The following is a 23,140-nucleotide window of genomic DNA, read 5'->3' as shown; positions in this document are numbered from 1 at the left end:
TTACAATTAGGATTAAAAACATATAGAATTAGTATGTACCTAATGGTGTGTAAAGGAATAGCAACAAAAAGGCAATACTTAGATATCAATTGCAAAACGAGCAGCGGGACATTCATATGGCGGAGTAGTTAAAGGCATCTGCCTTTACACTAGTATAAAGTATGAATGTTGGAGATGTCGAGTTCAATACTTAGCTACCGAGAAGCTAGCCAATGAAGAAGTGAAATTCAGAGACATGTCCTAGTAACCATCGCCTTTTGTACATTCTACAATTTGTCTCTAATATCAATAACAAAAATAATTTTATAAAGCAATATCAGCACGTCTCGCTAATTAAATACAGATAACCATTTTGGAGATCACCGAAGATCCTGTGTTCACGCCCCGGGCAAAGCAACATCAAAATTTTAGAAACAAGTTTTTTCAATTAGAAGAAATTTTTTCTAAGCGCGGTCGCCCCTCGGCAGTGTTTGGCAAGCACTCCGAGTATATTTCTGCTATGAGAAGCTCTCAGTAAAAACTCATCTGCCTTGCAGATGCCGTTCGGAGTTGGCATAAAACAAGTAGGTCCCGTCCCTGCAATTTGTAGGAAAAATTTAAAAGAGCATGACGCAAATTGGAAGAGAAGCTCGGCCTATTTTTTTAATCATTTTAGTTTTGTTGCAAAACTACTTGGTGATTGTGGGCTAAAACAATTTAGAAACATTATATAAATTCAAGGTGCGAAATTCAATACAAAAAAGGCTAAATGGCTTAAACCGTAATCAATCTAAATTGCTACTAACAATTTTAACAGTGCATAAGTCCGAAAAAATTCAATTAGAGAATAACTTGTATGTATCTTCAAAAATGTAAAAAAAAAATGTATGTAAAAAGGCCCATAGGATGCTACATATTTCGGTTTGGAGATATTTCGCAAGCGCGTAATACGATCTTTAGTTTATTTATGGTTTCGAAAAGGTCCCCAGTTTGTTAACTGAATTTTCAATCAACTTTATTATCTATTCTTTCAGCAATACAGCGTTCATATGGTTTGATTCTAATCCTTTTCAAGCAACCCACATATCGACGACTGAGAGGAAGATCATAATATCTTGACAGGAGACTGAAATACGGCACAGCTCATAACGTGTGTTATAAATTACAAATTTCCTACAAGGCTAAACTGTTGAGCCTAAATCAGCAGTGAGTGGAAACTTTTAGGTTTTGTTTTAAAACCAGAAGTGTCTTAAAGTTTTATTTTTTTTTTAATTATTACTATAAGTTTTTTTTTTTTTTTGAAATCCAGAAAGTTCTGAAGGTTTTTAGTTTTCTGATTTTTAATTTTTTTTAAGTTTTTTGTTACCAAATTTATGTGTATACAAATTTATATAAATTTTTCGGTTCTTTAAACTTTTAAGTTTTAGTTTAACCAAAAGTTCCTGTTTTTTGATTTTTTTAATTTTTTCCGTATGGTTTTTAGGCCAGTGTTTAAAAGCTTCTATTTTAATATTTTCGGTTTTGTTGGAAACACAATAATAATAGATCTGGAAACTCTGCCCCCTAGGAGCTGGAGCATTGACCTGGCGAGTGCAGGACATGAACACAGAATGTGCTCAACCGTTTCTTCCTGCAGCTCGCATTTCCTGATCTGCTGTTACTGATAAGCATGTGACGCCGGAAGGCTGTGGTCAGTTAATATGCTCGTGGTGAGACTGAAGTGAAGTTTTCTCATTTTAGAGATATAAGTGACTTTGTCAGTCTCTCGCCGTGAGATTTTACATGATCTTAAAAATTTTACATACCCACGCTTCTTTCCACACCTATCCTGCTTGATGGATCATATGTCACTCCTCCTGCCTCCTTTTGATTTATCTTACACGGATTGGGACATCTACCGTTGATTCATTGAGTGCTGTACACTCTTTTGCCAACTTAACGGCCCTTTCGTTACCTTCTGTCCTTTTATGGCCGGTAACCCAGTAGAGATATATGGTCCGGCAAAAAAGAGTAGCCATTTGAGAGATTTTAAATTTAGGTGAAAAAATATGCAAACTGATTTAAAAATTTAGGCTCAAATATCTAAATGTGTTACGTTTCATTTTTTAGCAATTTTAGAGAAACAAATTTTTATGAAGAGCGTTATTCAACCATTTACGGAGATAGGCCATTTACGAGCCGGAAATGGAGATAGTACGTTCCCGCATTCAGTCGTTGTTGGAGTTTTTATTGACACAACTTACAGTAATAAATACTACATAAATAAATACAAGGCTATAATTGTATCTATATACACTGAAAGAAATGGTGCTAGTAAAATCAACAAATCGGTTCTGTTGTTCTTAACTTAACGGAGATTCGGTGAAATTGATCGAATTTCGGTTAATTTGACAGAGTTCTTTGTCAAGCGAACAAATTAGTTTAGTAATTTCAACAGAAGAGAAATTGTCGCTCTTAAGTTAACAAAATTCTGTAAAATTGACAGATTCCGCATCAATCTAATTGATTGTTTTGTTAACACAACTGATCTCACTGGTCATTTCAACAGCGATCAACAGTCAATATATGAGCAAATTTCAAAGAGAATTTTACGCTCACTGCGCTCTCTACTTTGTACTTATGTATGCTGTGTACTATATGTATGCACATATTTACGTATGTATATGGCGGCCGCCGTGGTGTGATGGTAGCGTGCTCCGCCTAAAACACCGAAGACCCCGGGCGAAGCAACATAAAAGTTTTAGAAATAAGGTTTTTCAATTACAAGAAATTTTTCCTAAGCGGTGTCGCCCCTCGGCACTGTTCGGCAAGCACTCCGAGTGTATTTCTGCCATGAAAAGATCTCAGTGAAAACTCATCTGCCTTGCAAATGCCGCAACATAGGTACTTTCGTACAAAGCTGTCGCAACAACTTTTTTTTGTTCATTTGACTACTAAAACGGTCAATTACGAATCAACGATTTGTGCGCAGTTGATTCAACATCTTGTTGCGATGGATAAAAATTAACAGAAATTTCGGTTGAATTGACCCGTATTTCGGTTGATTTTACCAGTCTTTTTCTTTCAGTGTATGTAATTATGTATGTATGTATGTGCATTTGCATATATACCTTATATCGACGTGCTGTCCCATAAACATAACAAAGCCATTCCATTAAGCCATAGATACTGGCAAATACACTGCCTACAAATAAAACAAAATACACTCCGCTCAAATTTGCAAAACCCAACTCTTCGGCACCATCATTTTCGCCCTCTTGCTGCGTAGGTACACAGCCATTAAAAAATTAGATGGGACGAACAATTGGTGGTCGGAGTGGTTTGTTTTAGATGGGTCGGTTGTTTGGTTGATTATTTTGTGACATGGTTGAGTGATAGATAGCATTGCCATGGACAGATGCATGATGATAATCGGACGGCGGTTTTTTGGCGGTTTTGGTGGGTGTAGTACCAGGTGGTTATGTACGTTTTGTGTGCGAGCGGACGGGTAGAGAGCGTATAAAGTTTTCATTTTAAATACGTAGAGCAAAAATGTAGCAGACGATGAAATTTTTGTTGGATTGTTATTGTTTTCATTTTGTAGGTAAAATAGTTTGAATTTTTTACGAGTTTTCCAGGTAATGTTGCAGTAGATAATAAACAATGTCAAATGTGGAATAGGAATAAAATTTAAATTTGATAGTTAAGATTAGGGGTGTGCGAAAAATAGAAAATTTGTAAAATACGTAATAATAATAGGGAAAATTTAATATGTACAATATGTTCATAGCTACCAAGGCGAATCCATACCAGGTGGTGGCAAAGCGAATTCAATCAATTCGCCATGCTTAAGAATGTCAAGTGAGAAGAAAATTTTGATTGATTTCGATTAACTGCCATATCAAAGTACAAGGCGCTGTATGGAAAATAATCAAGAAGATGCAATCAGCTGTTGGGATAACAACACCTGGTACTGAATTCGCCTTGATATCGACATATATCAAGTCGAATCTGTACAAGGCGATGTCAAAGCAAATTCCACCCAATTCGGCGTGCAGAAGAATTCAAGTCAAAAGAAAATTTGCATTTATTTCGATTAACTGACATCTTGCTGTGCTAAGGCGTTGCTTGGAATTTAACAAGAAGAAGCAATCAGCTGATGGGATTATATCTGGTATCGAATTCGCCTTGGGCTACTTTGTATCAACAAACTACCGAGCAAGTGAGAGTAGGTAAAAAGAAATATAGGGAAAGTTCTTTTATGATTTAACATATATCTATATACATACATTAGTACATAAGTATATATTAAAATATATACAGAAGCGAACCGAAAATTAGCAATGGCACTTTTTAGAAAATTTTAATAATTAAATTCTGGCTTTTTATAAGCGGTATTATGGGGGGAAAAATTGCATGAATTTGGTAAATAAAACTATGCGAACCAATCTAAAAAACGTTTTTGGAAAATAATGAAAAATATAAAAATTTTCCTTTAAAGTTTTTGAGTTTTTTTTGAGTATGCAAATTTGTAGCGCGATCAATTTAAGTCTATCAATGTACAAGTTATAGGTCTGTCAAAACTCGCATTGATTTTTGAAATTTTTTTTCCGAAGGGTGTTTCAGATTTTCTTCTAAAAAAAAAAAGACTTCACACTTTCTATGGAGGAGAATTTTAAACACTCTGCGAAAAAAATTGTCAAAATTCAATACAAATTTTGAAAGCCCTTATACTTGATAGTTTTAGACTACAATTAATTAGGCCACACAACTGCGCACTCAAAAACATTCAGAGAAATCAAAACAAAAATTAAGACAATTTTCGAATTTTTTCGAAAATATTTTTTAAATTGTTTAACATAGTTTCAGTTGCAAAACTCATATAAGTGTTTTCTTAAAATATCGAAAGAAAAATTTGTATAAAAAATGTATTTAAAAAAACAAAATTTCATTGAAATTACAATGCTGGTTTTCTATTCGCTACTGTATATTTTCATGGTACTGTAAATGAAATATGTATTTTCATTTATGAATATATGTCTCCTGGAAGGAATTTTAAGCAATTATGTGCATTTAATACATGTATATCGAAAAATTGTTAAATTCCTTTTTCCACTCTACCTTATTCTCATCGGAGCGTTCCTTGACGCCCAAGACCATTTCAAGTATTGCCACGAATACACCAAAGAAAGAACCTACTATTAATACCAAATACACGCCACCTAAATTGCTTAACTCTAAGGCTACTGCACCACCCTCACCGCCGGTATCCTTGGAAAAAGTAGCATTTTGTTATTTATTATAATTCAAATTATACAGGACTTTTATTTTAAAGATAGTTTTTTACAGAAATATCATGCTGTTTCTATGAAAGGGGGAATGGCTCAGATTATTTTGCAGGAAAAAATTATTATCGAATGCTTTAGCTTTAAAAAAAAATTTGTGTTTTCGATTTTCGAATTTTCTATTTCGAATTATTATTATCGGTTCAGTTTACTAAATTGCTCAACAATTTAAGCAAACACTGTGTTTGATTCACCACATAGAATAGTAGTAAAATTTATATTTTTATATCGAAACAGATGACGGTAGTTAAACCAACCAATCTGGTTGGTTGTTTTTGAATTTTTTGTCAATGTTCTACTTTTGTTTAGTCGCTTCAACAGAAGAAAAACTGTTAGTCTCAAATTAACAACATTCAATGACAGTTTTGCGAAAACCCTAACTAATTTGTCTGTTTAAAGAACTCATTTGCCATTTCAACAGCGAAGAACTATCAATATTACGCAAATATATATTGTGGCAACTTCCACACAATGGTCATTGGCAACATACGTCTGGCGACTATCTATCACCGATGACAGATGACTGACACTTCCTGTACTGTCTTTATTTATCATTATTATTATTCATTCTGCCATGTGCACGATTAACAATGAACTTTTCTGTATTGTAATTTATATTGAAATATATCTGCTCAATCAGTTGTAGAATATCGTGTTGCTCACTCTTTCATTTGCGCACGAAAGTATATTTATTAAAAAGAATTTTAAAATGGTTTAAAAGAAAAACTTACGCCCACGGGGCTCACTACTTTGTTCTTGCGATCATGATGCGACAAGCATCTGTCATATCGACAGCCTTTGCTGTTATTATAAATTTAATCTCTACTGCTTACTTTTGAATAATTCGGTCTTCCCAGGATCCTAGCTACGCTAAATGAAGAAACGTAGTGACAAATTTTGTACTTGTGATCACGGTTTCCACTTTGGTTCATTTGGCCCAAAAATGGTCCTTTCCAACCCTATTTGGTCCGCTAGTCCAATAATGTATATATTTCTCTAAAACAAATTATATGGAAAAAAGTGTACATTTCAAAACTCGAACTAACTAAATCCAGGCCATAGATGGTAAAATTGAAGTGTGAGGGTGTATTGGTAAACGCAAGACTAAAGCATTCAATTTGCGTATCATTACAAAAACTTGAAATACCCGGCTATTGGAAACCATTTTTTTTAACTTCTAGGATCGATTTTATGATAAAATTGATACAACCAAGCTCTGGAAAATTTTATTTTAAAAATAAAAGTTGTATGTAAACAAAACTGAACTAGTCTGTATTTCGGCATGGGGTTTCTTTAAGGTTTTTCGTTAAACATATATTTTTGTTAAAATGAAAGTGTGTGTGACATTGTACTTAACGACAACCTGAAATTAAATATTTTAGAACGAATGCGATGCATTTGTGAATTGCCGAATTGTTTGTAAGCCAATTAAATGATATAAAAATTTGGTCTATTCCTTTGAGTTTTGGTCCTTTTTTATGAATTTTGGCCCTAAATGAAAACGTGGTGTGGCAAACGTGCTTGTGATACAAAAATCCAAATTACCCTCCTCAATATTTAGGTGCAAAAAACGAACTCAGACCTGCTTGACTAAGTTTGTACGATCGAAATGATGTATTCGAATTCGATTACCCCTTTACAAAACCACCATCGTTATTATGTCACAAAGTTGGTGTTGTATAGAATAATTCAAATCTTTTCGATTTTTTCATTTCAAAACTTATGCCGTATATACATCATGATAAAACTTGTAACTTACCGAGCATGCTCCACCACCTCTTTTCTCTTTCCACCATTTTGTCTTCATTTTTGAGAGAACGCCTTGTTCCTGCAACTCCAACACCGCTTGACTAAGTATGTCACGATAAGGCCAATCTAATGGATATTTTATAGTTCTATTAATGGCTTTGTTTTTATTTTACATGTATATATGCACTTAAACGTTATATGGACTACTGAGTGTGTAGGTAGGTAGGTGAAATGGCTGCGACCCTGGTCACCCAAGTAGCTATTTAAAGCCGTTTTGATGCCACGTAATTCGTCTAAAAGCCTACGGAATGCGTGTGTAACTTTATCAACACTTATGAAATTGTTGCGCAACAAATTAGGACTACTAAGTTGTATTATACTTAGATGCAACTGAAATGTGTCACTCCATTCTCCACTTCTATGATCGAAAAAAGTGTGTGTCCACAATTCATCACAACAGATTTAGCTATAGGTTATGCACTATGACCAACAGTTGTGTGTGTTTTTCGCTACTCAGATCAAGCCATCTTGAAGGAAGTTATTTACCACTGCCGCGAGTCTTAAACAATTGCCGCTAGATGGGTCTCGTAAACATCATCTGTGGCAGCTCTGCCAGCCACCTATCAACGACTAGCACGTAGTGGTAAACGAACAACCACAACAATACATTTTGACATTTCATTGTATCTTGCTATGTTGTTATTCTTCTTATACTTTCTTAGCGACCAGACGTGTCGAGTAAAATTGAATTATATTAATCATTGTAATTATTAATAGGTGTTATTGAATAAATTGAATGAAACACCAAAGTGGTGACCCCGTCGTGATCTTCAACAAGAAGATTTTTCAGTTTTCGAGATGTTTGCAAAGCGTTTTAGCAACGATAGTGCAAAATCACGGAAAATTCCCAACACGAAATTCAACGAATTTGCGAGGTAGCGTATACACACATACATCGGCACAGAATATTTGGAAAAGCAACGTTCAACGAATTAGCGAGAATCGAATGCACACATTCAACGTAGGAAGAACATTTTGAACGTTCTACAATATTATCTTTTTTGATGTTGCGGTTGAACGAGTTTTTTCAATCGGCAATTCTTAAATCAAGCTAAATTAGGGTTATGCATGCCGGCTGATACGATTTGCGTAGTGCTACAAATAAAGATTCTAGTGAAGAAGATTTATTTCATGACAGTGTGGTGGCGGAATTGAGCGACGAAGTAAAGCAGTAATTGCAGCAAGTTCAAACAAGCATTGAATCACTGCAAAACAATTACATGCCTTTGTCAACAAGAGTAAACTGGCAACGTATGCACGTACCAAATTTCAATAAACAGAATCCGCAGTTATGGTTCTCACAACTAGAGCGATCATTTCTTTTGAGCGACATTACTTCGGTCGCCGATAAGTTTGACTGAGTAACTATACATCTCGATCAAGAAATTCTGCTAGCAGTAGAAGATCTTGTAACTCAGCACCCAAACGAAAATAAATACACAACTCTAAAAGGTGGGTTACTAGCGAAATTTTCGGAATCTTCAGACAGTAAATTACGGCGATTGTTGCAAGGCGGTGGCACTGCGGGTATGAAGCCGTCTGAGATGTTATCGTACATGCAGCGCCTCGCACCGGACCCAGGCAGTGCAGCCGTTATTAGAACATTGTTTTTAGGACAAATGCCCAATTCTATACGCCCACTTTTAACAGTATGGAAAGAAGACGATCTGGGCAAATTAGCGCTTATTGCTGACAAGATGTTAGAAGCAGTCAGCTCTAACTCTCTTAATATGATAGCGGTACAGGGAAACTTATCAAGTGCTGCTTCGTCTTCAGTTAATAAGTTGTCGAGCGACGGCAAGTCCTTGGGGGAAATTGTCAATACACTTAAGTCACTATCTGAGTCGGCCAAGAAACTGCAGATCGACATCAACAAAATTAAGAATAATCCGACAAAACGTTCAACCTCCCGGGCTCGTTCCTCCAGTAGGGACAAAACAACAACTAGTAATGATGGAGGGAAACATCTATGTTATTTTCATACCAAATTTAGCGATAAAGCACGCAACAATCGTCCAAATTGTACGTATACTAACTCGTCAAACTATAGCCGCTGCTGCCAGTCACGCTGGTGGGTAGCAGCGATAACAGGACTAGCAACAGAACTAAACCGATTGATGATTCACTTCATGAAACAAGACTACATGTATACGATCGTCACAATTGCTTCCAGTTCCTCGTAGACTCGGGTTCGATTATTTCCGTCATACCACGTAAATTCACTAATTTAAAATTAAAATCAAATGGGCTTCAGCTGTATGCTGCTAACCAAACAATCATACAGACATTCGGAAACCATATCCTCAAACTAGATTTAGGGTTAAGACGAGCGTTCAACTGGACGTTTACCATTGCTGATACTCATATAGCGATTATTGGGGCAGATTTTCTGACTCACTATAATTTATTAATTGACTTAAATCAACAACGTCTAATTGACAGGACCACTGGTCTTACCACAAGCGGAAAATTAGTCGACACTGCCGAGTTTGATATTTCTACAGTTAACAGCGCTAACGAATTTGCAGGACTTTTAACACGTAAATTCAACAATAATAGTAGCGGTAATAACGTAAAACACTATATAGAAACAAAGGGAAATCCAATTTCCGATCGGCCGCGACGTTTAGCTGGGGATAAGCTTTCTAGTGCAAAGAATGAAATTAATTTTCTTCTCGAACAGGGTATTTGCCAACCATCAAAAAGTCCATGGGCAAGTCCACTCCACATGGTCGAAAAAAAGTCGGGAGGTTGGCGAGCTTGTGGGGACTATCGTAAATTAAATGCGATCACCATTCCAGATCGATACCCAATTTCCCACATCCATGACCTATCAGAGAAATTATATGGAAAACAAATTTTTTCTACAATTGACTTGGTGCGCGCATATTATCAAATTCCCATGTGCGAAACGGATATGGAAAAAACTGCAGTATGCACTCCTTTCGGGCTTTATGAATTTCTCTACATGCCGTTTGGGCTTAAGAACGCTACTCAAACCTTTCAAAGGTTTATAGACGGTATTTTTAAAGACATCGATTTCGTGTACGTATATATAGATGATATTCTGGTAATGTCCACGTCAGTACGCGAGCATGAAGATCACCTTCACACAGTTTTTTCCATATTACAGCGGCATGGTTTGACAATTAATGTGAATAAGTGTCAACTTGGAAAACCTGAAGTAAATTTTCTGGGGTATGTCATCAACGGCGATGGTGTACGTCCAACCGCCGAGCGAGTAGAAGTCATAAGGAATTACAAACCACCTGACACAGTTTGCGAACTTAGCCGATTTCTCGGTATCATCAACTACTATCGGCGGTGTATTCCAAAGGCATCACAACTACAGTCGCAACTGAGCGAGTTCACACGCAACATGCGAAAGAATGACAAAAGTAAAATCAACTGGACTAGTGAAACTCTCAAAGCTTTTGATGATTGCAAGCGTAGTTTAGCAGAAGCTACGATCTTGGCTCACCCTGCTCCAGATGCAAAGCTTGCAGTGGTAAGTGATGCTTCAGGCATAGCGATCGGTGCGGCGTTAGAACAACTTTGCGATGACATTTGGCAGCCTCTAGGGTTTTTTTCAAGAAAACTTACTAGTACTGAAAGGAATTACAGCACTTACGATCGAGAGCTTCTGGCCGTCTATGAAGCCATACGGTATTTTAAACATATGTTGGAAGCACGCGTGTTCGTCATCAAGACAGATCATAAGCCACTTATTCACGCCTTTAAGCAGAAGCCCGAGAAAGCGTCGCCGCGACAGTTAAGAGAGATGGACTACATTTCGCAATTCTCTACGATGGTTATGAACGTATCCGGTGACTCTAACGTAGTAGCTGACACCCTGTCACGTCTGAATGCTATTTCAATGCCAACCAGCGTAAATTATTCGGAGCTTGCGCAGGCACTTCGTTAAAGTTACAGACCATGCATTTCGAAGGCAACAGCGTTTATTGCGACATTTCTACTGGAAATATAAGATTATACGTACCTAAAGAGTTGCGTCACAAAGTATTTGCATCGGTACATGGACTTTCACACCCGGGTGGTAAGGCACCCCTAAAACAACTACGAAAAAAGTATGTTTGGCCTTCGATGTGCAAAGACGTGGCGCTTTGGGCAAAGTCTTGTTTACCTTGTCAACGAGCAAAGATTCATAGACACAACTCCATTTTACCGGATAAAATCGACATGCCGGACAACAGGTTTGATCATGTGCACATTGGCATCGTTGTAATGCCCCAAGTAAACGATTATCGTTACTGTTTGACTATGATCGACCGATTTTCACGGTGGCCTGAAGCCGTTCCCCTGCAAGGCTGACCAGGGCACACAATTTGAGTCAGCACTTTTTAGAGCTCTCACGAACATGATCGGATGTCAACGCATACACACCACAGCCTATCATCCCCAATCTAATGGGATGATAGAGCGATGGCATCGATCCTTCAAGACAGCGCTCATGTGTGACCCAGCAACTCCATGGCCAGATCTACTACCGACCGTGTTACTCGGATTACGAACATGCTATAAGGAGGATCTTCGAGCTGCCACTGCAGAAATGTTGTATGGTGGTCCAATCAGATTACGCAATGAGTTTTTTGAAGACCTAGACAAAACAATCGATCCACAAAATTTTCTGGAAAAGCACCGCGAATATATGCGCAACACTCGGCCTGTTCCAGCTGCTCATCATAACTCGAAGAAAAGTTTATTTTTGCTCAAAAACTTATATGACTGTTCGCACGTACTGGTGAGAACAGATGCAGTTCGAGAGCCCTTAGAAGCTCCTTACACCGGCCCCTACAAGGTTATAGATCGTCCCACTGATAGAGTTTTTAACGTGAAGATGAACAACAAGAAAGTTGCTGTATCGGTTGACAGATTAAAGCCAGCTTTCATCATACGTGAAGATACAGATACCAGTTCCGATGAGGCAGCTACGAAACCGATCCCTCGAACATACGAGAAGTCAAGGCGCGTACGATTCCTGAACCAAGAGTGACTTCGTCATTAAAAGGGGAGTATTGTGGCAGCTCTGCCAGCCACTTATCAACGACTAGCACGGAGTAGTAAACGAACAACCACAACAATACATTTTGACAGTTCATTGTATCTTGCTATGTTATTATTCTTCTTATACTTTCTTAGCGACCAGCCGTTTCGAGTAACTTAAAACTGAATTATATTAATCTTTGTAATTATTAATAGGTGTTATTGAATAAATTGAATGAAACACCAAACATCTAAGTGATGATCAGAGTTTTTTTAAACCGCAAATGCAGTTGTATATACATGTAATACAAATAATAATAAGAATAATAATCTCTGTTTAAAATAAAAAGGAATAGATACCGAAGACATTAAGAACTTTTTGAACGCTTTAATGATCTTGAGATAAAAAAGTTACACACCAGAATCACAGAGGTTCTAAAAAAGTTGATTGTACAAATTCTGTGCTTGCACCTCAATTGTAATATCCGATGCAGATCTTAAACATTTACAGTTTACTACTGACCATAGTAAATATCCAAACTAATTCAAATAATTTTTAAAACAGTTAACTAGTCATAGAATGGAGAAATGGGGAAAAATATCACGCCCTATTACGGTACTGTCGTTGGCAGCGTGCAAAATAGATTTGGAGATTTGTTAAAGTACCAGCGTACCTGCAGATGTTGTCGTGCTCAAAAAAATTGGGTTTCCCACATTTAAAAAGTGGTCCTTCTTTCCCCTTATCACTCTCTATTTATTTTACATTTACTTTATCTGCCTTTTAACTTTATATTCCCTTCGTTTCATTATTTCGTAAATCTTAATTTCCTTCTCATTCGACTTCACTGTTCCACTCTCACTCCTACCCCCACTCTTACTACCACTCCAACTCCAACTATCAATCCCACTTCCGTCCTCCGTTTACCTCTGCCACTTTCAAATAATTGCAGAGGTATAGCGAAATTTTACTAATGGAAGCGTGGCACCGCCCACATTTTCAAAAACTCTATACAGATTAATATATACAGAGTACATGTGATCTATTATCAATATAGTCACGGATTTTTTGCAAATTAGAATGGAAAATCAGTCTAGTTGAGGTGTCAGGAACATCTGAACTTTCGCAGAAGAAGAATGATATCTAGGGTTCCCGCTTTTCGGGGTTTCATTATTCACTCAAACACGCTTATAAGCCTTGGTTAAAAGATATCAGATTCCTTGTGAAATACACAGTCCCAAAATTGTTTAAAAACTATAACTTTATGGCATATGTGTATCTGGATTACTTCTGATTAAAGTCCTTGGGAAGGAAAATACTCTCCCCACAGTAGGGACGAGCAATATGGACACGGCTATTGTGGTGTAAAACTTATGTAGCCGCCAAATACTGCCATTCTCGGCAGTGAACTAGCATACTACCGCGACCGTGAATTCTCAGTATAAAATTTATCCCTGCCTGCGGACCAATAAATTATGTAGCCGTCGTGTATAACGTGGGGACGATTACCGCAGTCATGATATTTGCGCCTTTAACTCAGTGCACGGAAAGGTAGGCGTGTTTGCTTCTAAAGCCTAAACATGTAAAATTTTTCAACGGGTTGAGGTTGAAAAACATCGCTGAGCTAGATACATGGTAATCTCTAGTACAAAAAGCTGCTCAGCTGGACAACTTCCGCCCACTGAGACCAACCTTCGACCGGACGATATAGCCGGCGAGTGGGAGCGCATTTCTCACTCACGTGTATCGCCATTATCGATTAGAGCATTGTCAGTATAGGGAGGGAAAAGGACAAGATATCGCACAGCGGACACGACCAGCGTTACTTTCAACCACATGGCCAAACTCGTCTTCCATGAAAGTCCCAAAGTTACATCGTGCAATCTAGTGTGAGCGAGTATCCGCCTATTTTCGTGATACCACATTGAGGCATTAGAATAGAGCGGCTTATTTTAACTTTGAGTAGCTGGGGCGTTTCACTAGAAATAATTTTTTGTGGATTACCACTTTGAGTAAGTACCTCTAAATTTAAGTCAATTGACAAGGCTTATCTGAAATGCCGTAGGAGAAAAACTTTACCAACATCCGATTCTCTCGAGGAAATCAAGAAAATGTACCTTTAATTGACAGCGGCTCTCATTCTGAAAAGTTTATAAATTCACTACGCCTCGAGCAGAAAAAAGTTGTTCCAAGATGCTCTGTCACCAACAATCTCAAACACTCATCTCACTTATATTGTACTTACTCTTTCGCATCGCAATCCCATAACCTTTCTCATCGAGCAACGAACCGACTTGAGTCAAACTACAACGACGTTCCGTAATATATTCAATCGTTGTTGATTCCATTAAAAATGCGTAATTTTCATTTTCCACACGATCCACTCCCTCGGCATTGGTTGATGTCATATATTCCGGATGGTCGCGCATGAATTCGTACATTTTCTGATATGTTGGATATTTAGCGTCCTGCATACAAAATGAAAGCTTAATTTTACGATATGTTTATTAGTATGAGTTTGAATATGGTAATTAAGTACATTCCTTCCTTTACCGTGCGCTCCCCAATTACCCCACATTCATCTCTTGCTTGTGTGTACTCACCTGAAAAAATGTGAATGTGCTACCACCAACTTTTGCACCATATACAACACCACCCTTGTTGGCGGCTAAATCCTCTGCACTTTCTATGGGACTACTAAGCGATTCGATCGTTAGGAAGGCGGCTAAATTTGCGGTGTAGGAGGATACCAAAATCAACGTGAAAAACCACCAAATTGAGGCGACAGTGCGTGTTGAGTAAGCTCTGCAACAAAATTGGATTCTTTGACTAGATGCAAAAGCACATGCAAGCGTATGAAGATAAAAGCGAAAGCTAAATAAGAAAGTACATTAATTTGTGTGGGTTTGTGTGGCCTGATAAATGTGCATATATTACATACCTCGTCGAGAGCATACGAGCACAGCTGGAAATTAGGAGCTAGTTATATGCATCATTTTTAATTGGTAAATAGTTTTATATTCTCAACAATAAGATATTTTTATTTCAATAGTTTTCCGCAAACGAGTTAAGAAGTTTATCTTATTAAGTTCATCACAGGCATCCCCCAATTACTATATTAAACCAAGTCATGTCCGGTCTTACTGGGTGGATAGCTGACTGACCACGGCATTTAGCTGTTAGCATCAAAAACAGAGGTCGTCACTCATCCTTGAAGCCAGGGCTAGAAAGCAAGCTCATCTTTTCACACAGCATATTGGAAGAATCTGCAAGTGAGGTGCGCACATTTTAGCGGCCTGAGACGATTAATGGCAAACATAGGCGGTCCAAAGCCATATTCAAGTTAGCTAATCGCATAACCCTTGAATTCTATTTTCTTATAAGTTGCACAAAATTGGGCGTAAACAATGAAACACAAGAGACCCCAACTGTCTTCACCTCGATTAAAGACAGAGCGACGCTGCGAATTGCTTCATGGTGCCCACAGTGGGGATCATACAGATATACCTTATAAACTGAGGAAGGAATATTAGAGATCGGCGCAGAAACGAAGAGAGATGTTGCTTTCATACAGCCACGGTAAGAATCGATCGGGCGGTAATTATAGTAGTGCATCCGCAGTACTACAGATAAATGGTAGAGGAAATTTCTAATGAACTGAACCCATGGTTGAAACAACCACATGGAAAGTGAGACTTATACATCAACCGATTGCTAAACGGTGAATGCAAAGTATGGAAGAGATTGAAAGTCCGTATTTCCTATACTACCGAGTACTGTATATTTAGTATGTCACAACTTTTTCCAATGCTGGCGCTTCGCTAAACGAGGAAGGAAGGTCGATGAGACACATGGCGACCTATCATAAGGGAGTAACATGGACTGTAGAAGTGACAAATGCATAACGGTAGATAGATGAGTGTGAAAAAAATTTCTTATCAAACATGACGATGCTTACCAAGCCGACTAGCATGTCGATAGCCATAGAGCTTATATAAACCGAGCTGATTACCCATAGTAATATTAAACACTGCCACAGGTACGAAACAATTCGTCTGACCCTGGGGGATTAAGTATTCATGTCTAGCTCTTCTCTACCCCCAGAGTCTTGAAGTTAGGCTTAAAGTCTCGGTCATGCGCAAAGGAGTGTCTCGTCCCACAAAACCCCCGAAGACCTTGGGGAGTGTTATCGCTGCTGATGGTCCTTTGCCGGATACAGATCCGGTAAGTTCCGGTACCAGGCCCGACAACCTCGGGAAGGATTTGTTATGACCACATGTGACCTTCTAGGCCATACTTCCCTCCCACCCCCTAGCTCCATGAGGAGCTCGGGGTCGCCAGAATCTCGGCTTTTAATGAAACAGGATTCGACACAGATAGTTGAGGTTGACAATTGGGTTTGGAGAAGCTATATATTGCGCTGGCAACCTGAAAGGGTTGCGCTACACACTCCCTTGAATCGAATTGGTATTTGAGTCGCCTCTTATGACAGGCATACCTACCGCAGGTATATTCTAACCCCCTAACCCGCTGGGACAACATCTGGTGTAGCTTACCTATTTAAAATAGCCCTGTATGCGAGATACTTTAATATTATTCTGAAATCGCAATTTTGAGCTTTTTGGGACCTCTCAGTGTATATTTTTGAGAGCAGCATCCTAAAGCTTTCTTTGCGTTCTAATCTTGTAAGAGCTCCACAGTTATATTCACAGAGGCATCTTCCTCTGTTTTCAGGACAAGTAGAAAAGTTGGTGTTAGAGGTATAGGTTCCACACATTACATTTAAAAAGATGGTTGGTGCCATATTGGGAGACCTTGTATGCAAGACGTACATAACGTATTTCGGGGTTGATTCGTGAAAAGTAAGAGTATAATCTGTTACAGTATCCAGAACGAAGTTGTCATATCTCCCTTGGTAGTATGTTTTTTTCTTCTGCAAGGGGTAGGATAGTGTATATGTACTTATGCTTGTCTGGATCAAACGGATGCGTAGGCAGGTGCCGGATGTCATGATAGTGCTTGCAGAAATGGTCCTTTAGCCTTCTTGGAAGCGAGTCTATATAAAACACTTGTTTGCTAGGGTTTCCTGGTTTTTGACAATTTAGCAAAAACTGTCTGTTCAGCATTTCTGCTCTTTAATATTGAGCTCTTTTCACTCACTAAGTAGATAGTGTTCAGGGGTCATAAGAACAGATCCAGTAAAAGTTCTGAGTGGAGCATATTAACAGGCCTGCAACCTTTTCCAGTGTGGTACCGTTCTAGTCTTGTCAGTTTATGACGGAGTGTTTTCAGCTCAAATTGAGAAGATGTTCTTTGGTTATTTGCTATGTATTTCGGAAATAAATTGGGCGTCTCACAAGACGAAAGTATTTGATCATATCTTGGCTCATTTATTTTGACTTCTTTGAGTATAGTTTTGGATTCCATGCAAGCAGTCTGTAACTTAAATGCTGCCGCCATTCAACGTACTGCTTATTTTCCATATGACTCATGCAACGAGTGTCGCATTCCTACTGGGTTTCCAATTCAACAATGCGCACATATGCACATACATACATACCTCTACTTAGTTAATGAGAATTCAAAACCACTTACAAACATACTCACTTTGGCGCTAATTCAGAACCTTGTTGAAGCAGTGCACCAGTCGAAAACCACAAGCAATTAGGGAAACTAAATTGGTTCTCTAATTCCGTAGGTTCTTCGATGCATGGATAAGGATTATCCCATTCCGTTGGCGAAATACGTCCCAAAATGAAGAGTGTAAGTGAGACACTCAAGTATGCGATACCCAACCACAGCCAAACAGTACCCGAAAACGGTGACATGAATGAGAATAGTTTGGGTGGCTCCTTCATCGGTTTGCGAAATAAGATGGCAATACCTTTTGAAAAAAACAAAAAAAAAAAAACACATTGAAGTACAACTGTAGTTAAGAGAGATATCTAGATTGTAGCAACTCAGGGACGAAACGGATGTAGTTTCAAGGATAGCAGTAAATGTAAGTATATCAGTTTAAATTGGCATTTTGTCAACTTGACGAAGTAGTTCACTTCGTTAGCCACATTAGTATGTGAGTATGCTTATGGATGTGCAGAATTTGGGTTCAAGTTTACTGCAAGAGTAGTAGAGTAGTGTTCCAAAAGCAGTACGAAAGAAATGTAGTTAATATAATTTGAGAAGAAAATGTAGATAGTTAATAAATTGGAAAAGGGACAGGACAAACGTTTTTTTTCGAAATTTCAAGCGGTTGAGTGTAGTGAGATTTTGATGATTCGTAGTTGACCAGAGATCTTTACATAGTAGAGCGCAGGTATAAATATGCATCTCTAAATGCTATTCTTAAACATATTGATTGAGATAAGAAATCTAAGTCGGCAGTTGAAAGTAAAGTTCTCTACCGACGAACAAAAATTGCGCTTTATAAGACTCTCGACATATAGCTCGGAATTATGTCGAGAAAATTGTATGGCTCTTAGTGTATTCGAGATAAAAAATGTTCCCCAAAATCACGGCAATTTTATCAGAAAATACCCAGAAACTTTTCCCATTGGCAATCATATTTGGAAACAGAGGAAAACATTCACTGATAGATGGAGAAAGACTTGATTTCCCTTGAAGCTCCGAAGTGGAGTGAGTTACCGCGATACAGGGATAGCTGATAGGTCTGGTTACACAACGGCAGAATCGCTTAGGCGGTTAAGAGCCAATTAGAGCCGTTTCTCTTTTGCCACTTTTAGTTAGTCAATTTAAATAAAACAAATAAATACAAGTCGCGATATCCTACTGAAGAGAGAAAGGTCGATCTTCTTTTCCGCTTTGCATCGTGATGCTTTTTAATTGCTTGCTGAAAATTGGCGTGAAGGGGCGTACATGTTTAAGCCGACTCCGAACCGCATCTGCAAGTAGATGAATTTTCACTAAGAAGCTTTTCGTGGCAGAAATATGTACACTCGAATTCATAACGGCCTTTTGGAATACCCTTTACATACATTTTGCTCTTAGTGGAGTTCCTACTCAATTGTTAATAACATAAAGTTTACATGTGGATGAGTCCATGAATAAGGTTAGCGGAGGAAACGGAAAAGGGTTGAGAAATATATCTTATCTTTCTTTGCGTAGATAATTTACCTAAGTTCATAAATGGGATTGTAAAATCTACGCCTTCCTCTCTTGTAGATGTCATCGTCAGATCGGTAATGCCCATATCTGCTCGCTAGTAGAAAAAAAGAAAAATAGTAATAATAAACCACAAAACAAAATGAAAGAAAAGTATATAAGTTAATAACTATCTTCTTTTTCTCTATATAAAACGATATTCTTTGTATATAATAAAGTAAAAAATTAACGACACTAAATATCTGGATTCGTGCGCCATCTAGCGATTTGAGTTGTCATCGGTGTTCGAACCATAATTTCAGTTTCGAATCCTTAGATCACTGACAAGCCACTGGAACAATGTCACAAAATGTCCACTTTCGTACGACGTTTCTAGATATCTAGACCCTGCCTCAACGGCAAGCTACTAAAAAATCGATGGTTATATACCAAATCTTTTACGAATTTTCAAATTATCGCAATCTTTGCAACCTAACGTAGTTTTCTATTTTTTTTACATGGCCTCCGAGCTGTGAGCTGAATGTGAGGTTTCTATCCTGTATCTTGATTGAAATTTCCTGTTCCTTGTTCGACAAATCCCAGCCCCTTCTCTTACGATTATTATTAATTTTTCGACCCTTGTACTACCAACAATAGTTTTTATCCTAAACATTCGTTGTCAAGTGCACCAACAGGTCTGTAGCTTACTTAAAATCTATCGCAACGTTCCCCAATTTCAAAAAGTTTTCTAAATATATTTTTATCGGTGGCGGAGTAGATTATTACCTTCTCTCGGCTAACAGTTCGAAAACGCCCTACCTTAGAATATAATTCAAAAATATCATATTACAAAATTTGTTTTAAAACCACCCTATGTGAGAATTTTTCATAAACGGCTCAGCTGATTTTAAAACGTATTGAATTTTAGCGCAGATAGAGCTCTCTTTTTGAAACAAGTTCTGAGATAGCTCGTCATTAAACTGAATTCTGGGACAGGGCGTTATTGAAACAAATATGGCGTTATTTAAAACTTTTTGAGACAGGGCGTTTTCGAAACGGCAGCCGAGATAGTGTGATATTCCACTCAGCACTCGACAGGGTGGGGTTTTATCACCAATGCTGTGGATGCTGGTTATAAACCAATTGCTTAGGCGGTTCGACGGAGGACCAGTCAAACTTACGGCATATGCAGATGATGTCTCTGTCTTCATAAGCGGCAGATGCTTAACAACACTCAGCTCTCAGATGGATCAGGCATTTTGATGTACATGCCTGGGCATCTGGAGTCGGGTTAATCGCCAACGCGGAACGAATAGGCCGATGAGTTGGTGAAGGAGGGTGCAGCACTCGAGGAATGTAAGTTAGATGTACCAATCCGTTCGGGAGAAACCAAAAGGAGACAGGAGTAGCTATGATCAATTAAGCAGGAAAGGCGTGGGCAGATGCGCGGAGCTGCAAAATTTCTAAGGTCATGTGAAAAGCCTAGGACATTAGACTCACAAAGTGGCTCTTATCTCTGAAGATAGGAGACTTAAGGCTTACGATGGGCATACTGACTGGACAATGGCTTCTGTCGTCACATGCTTATAAGTTAGGCCTCGTCAGTAACAGCAGGTGTAGGAAGTGTGAGCTGAAGGAAGATACCGTTGAGCACGTTCTGTGTTCATGTCCTGCGCTCGCCAGGTCAAGGCTCCAGCTATTAGGGACGGCAGAGTTGCCAGATCGTGAGACAGCAATTAAGCTGGGTCCTAGAAAACTGCTAGTATTTTCCAAGAGCACGGAATTATTCTGATTGGAGTTCTTCCATTTGGTCGTAAAGCAAATTCTGGTAACATTATGGACACATTCAGTCTATGTGTGATCTTTATTGACCGGTCAGTTCAACCTAACCTAACCAAACGGCATTATTCAGTAGACTATCATAATTTTTAAATTTTTTATTTAACCTTCATAAGTGATTCAAAATTAATGTAACTAAAGTTCTTCGGGTCAAATATGACCCCTCAGTAATAACAAATTTAGCGTGGTAGAATATTGAACTGCGGACGTTAAAGAAAATGGAAATTCGTCAATAATATTGTTCGGCAAGGAATTCTGCCAGGAAAAAGAAAAATTGCAATTTTTTACAAGGCGTCAAAATTTGTCCGGAACCCAAATTTGTAAAAAATTCTACAGCTGGAGAGGTAATAAATGCACGAGCCCAAACTCACTTGAAGCTTTGTTGTTTCTACAATAAATAAAATCCATACAATTTTAAAAAATTATTTCCGGGAAAAGCAATTCCCCTCATGAAATGGGTCAAATATAATCCGAAGACCGTACAAAATTAAGAAAGTGTGGTTACTGTGAAAGGGGAGTGGTTACTGTTAAATTTGTAACATTTTCATTGGGTGCTGTCTAAACAATCGAACTTTTCCGGACAGACCCACCATAAAGTTTTTTACAACGGTTTTATTCACTTTTAGCGACACTGTTCGGCACAGTTTTCATACTTCCATAACGTTTTTTTTTGGTTTCTTCGTCATTCTATTAACGTGTGTAAATGGCTTACTTTGATGTGTTCACGTAAACAAGTGTGGCTGCTTGCTCTATTGTTGTTGTGCATTTATTCAGTAGCAGCTTAGTTATGTATAGAACTGCTAATATTCGCCACAATATGGTCGAAATTTTCGTAAAATTTTGTCGAATTTGTTAGGAATGATTTTTGAAATTGGTTTGCACAGTTTCAGTAAAAAAATTCTAAAAGTTTTCTCTTAAGTTATCGAACATAAAAAAGAAAAATATAGGTAACGAAATTTGATAAAAGTTGCCACTGCTATTTTCGCGTTCGCTACTGTATACACACTTGTACAAATTTACGAAATAAATATTTGCTAAATTTATTAATTTATGCTAAAAACATTTGAATTAAGGAAATAACTGATGACTTTACCTCAAGGCCGCCGAGAGAAAATCTGGGCCCGGGGGTAAAAAAAATACGGGCCCCCATACTAAAATGAACGAATTCTCAAAATCAAAATTACCATCTTTTACATATTTATATGCATTTGTATATACACATATATATTCAAGCGTATACATGCATACGTATTAGGCTGGGTCGATTTGTTAACCGATATCGCGCCATCGATTTTTCGATAGGATTTGGGCTCAGGAAGAAAAAGTTCCACTACGCATACCCAAAAATATAATTTTCGAGCCTGCGGAAAAAAAATAGCGAAAGGTTAAACCACCAAAACACTCCCCAAAACCCAAAAGATATCTGTTTTTTTTTTTTTCAAAAACTGTTATCGCCAACGTTTTTAAATACATACGTACATGTATATCGCTGTATAAAAATTTGCATCATACTGAATTTTTCTGCTGCAACTGAAAACGAATTCAACTTTATGCTACAAAGCTGACGCCAAAAGCCAACAACACCTTACGCGGGGTGCAGAAACGTTAAGAGATTTTTAAAATTTGTTGAAATTTAAAATGATTGCTATCTACGAAAGGTGATTAAAGGTTTGTAAAAGGTGAGTAGGTGCAGTAGGTGAGTAAAGCTTGGATACCATTTTGAGATTACCGCGCCCCTCAAAGCCCGGGTCCGGGGTAAATTACCCCTCAGCCCCCCCCCCCCCCCCTCCCCCGCCCTTTCGTCGGGCCTGCTTTATATTCTATAAAAACGTTTGCAAAAAGCCAGAGGAAAGAAGTCAGGATGTACGCACAATATAAATCATTGAAATTATACCAATTTGTATACGAATTTCATTTATGAAAATGCTGTAGCAAACCGGAAATTATTTATTTACATCATCAAAGCGAGATGATTCCCAAACTGGAAATAGAACAAAACAAGTGAGGAAGGCTAAGTTCGGGTGCAACCAAACATTACATACTCAGCTGAGAGCTTTGGAGACAAAATAAGGGAAAACTACCATGTCGG

At 38.0% G+C, this 23,140-nt stretch overlaps 1 protein-coding gene across 6 annotated transcripts in view; it reads right to left on the bottom strand.

Moving 5' to 3' along the window:
- The window catches only part of Grik (glutamate ionotropic receptor kainate), a 246,610-nt gene that overhangs the window by 191,048 nt on the left and 32,422 nt on the right, over window positions 1-23,140 (bottom strand). For 2 of the 6 annotated variants that reach the window (XM_067761779.1, XM_067761777.1), the window contains exons 9-13: window positions 19,246-19,330; window positions 17,722-17,998; window positions 14,718-14,919; window positions 14,360-14,582; window positions 7,063-7,178 (exon numbers count right to left, since the gene is read on the bottom strand). In XM_067761779.1, coding sequence (XP_067617880.1) covers window positions 7,063-7,178; window positions 14,360-14,582; window positions 14,718-14,919; window positions 17,722-17,998; window positions 19,246-19,330 — 903 coding nt within the window. Of the gene's footprint in view, window positions 1-3,089; window positions 3,240-5,079; window positions 5,230-7,062; window positions 7,179-14,359; window positions 14,583-14,717; window positions 14,920-17,721; window positions 17,999-19,245; window positions 19,331-23,140 lie in introns of all 6 variants that reach the window. The other 4 variants (XM_067761778.1, XM_067761780.1, XM_067761776.1 and 1 more) reach the window with 4 other exon arrangements.

Source organism: Eurosta solidaginis, chromosome 1 (assembly GCF_040869045.1).
Source record: "Eurosta solidaginis isolate ZX-2024a chromosome 1, ASM4086904v1, whole genome shotgun sequence".
NCBI classification, from domain to species: Eukaryota; Metazoa; Arthropoda; class Insecta; order Diptera; family Tephritidae; genus Eurosta; species Eurosta solidaginis.
Note: the sequence above shows the minus strand (reverse complement) of the source record. Positions and strands in the feature narration are given on the sequence as shown.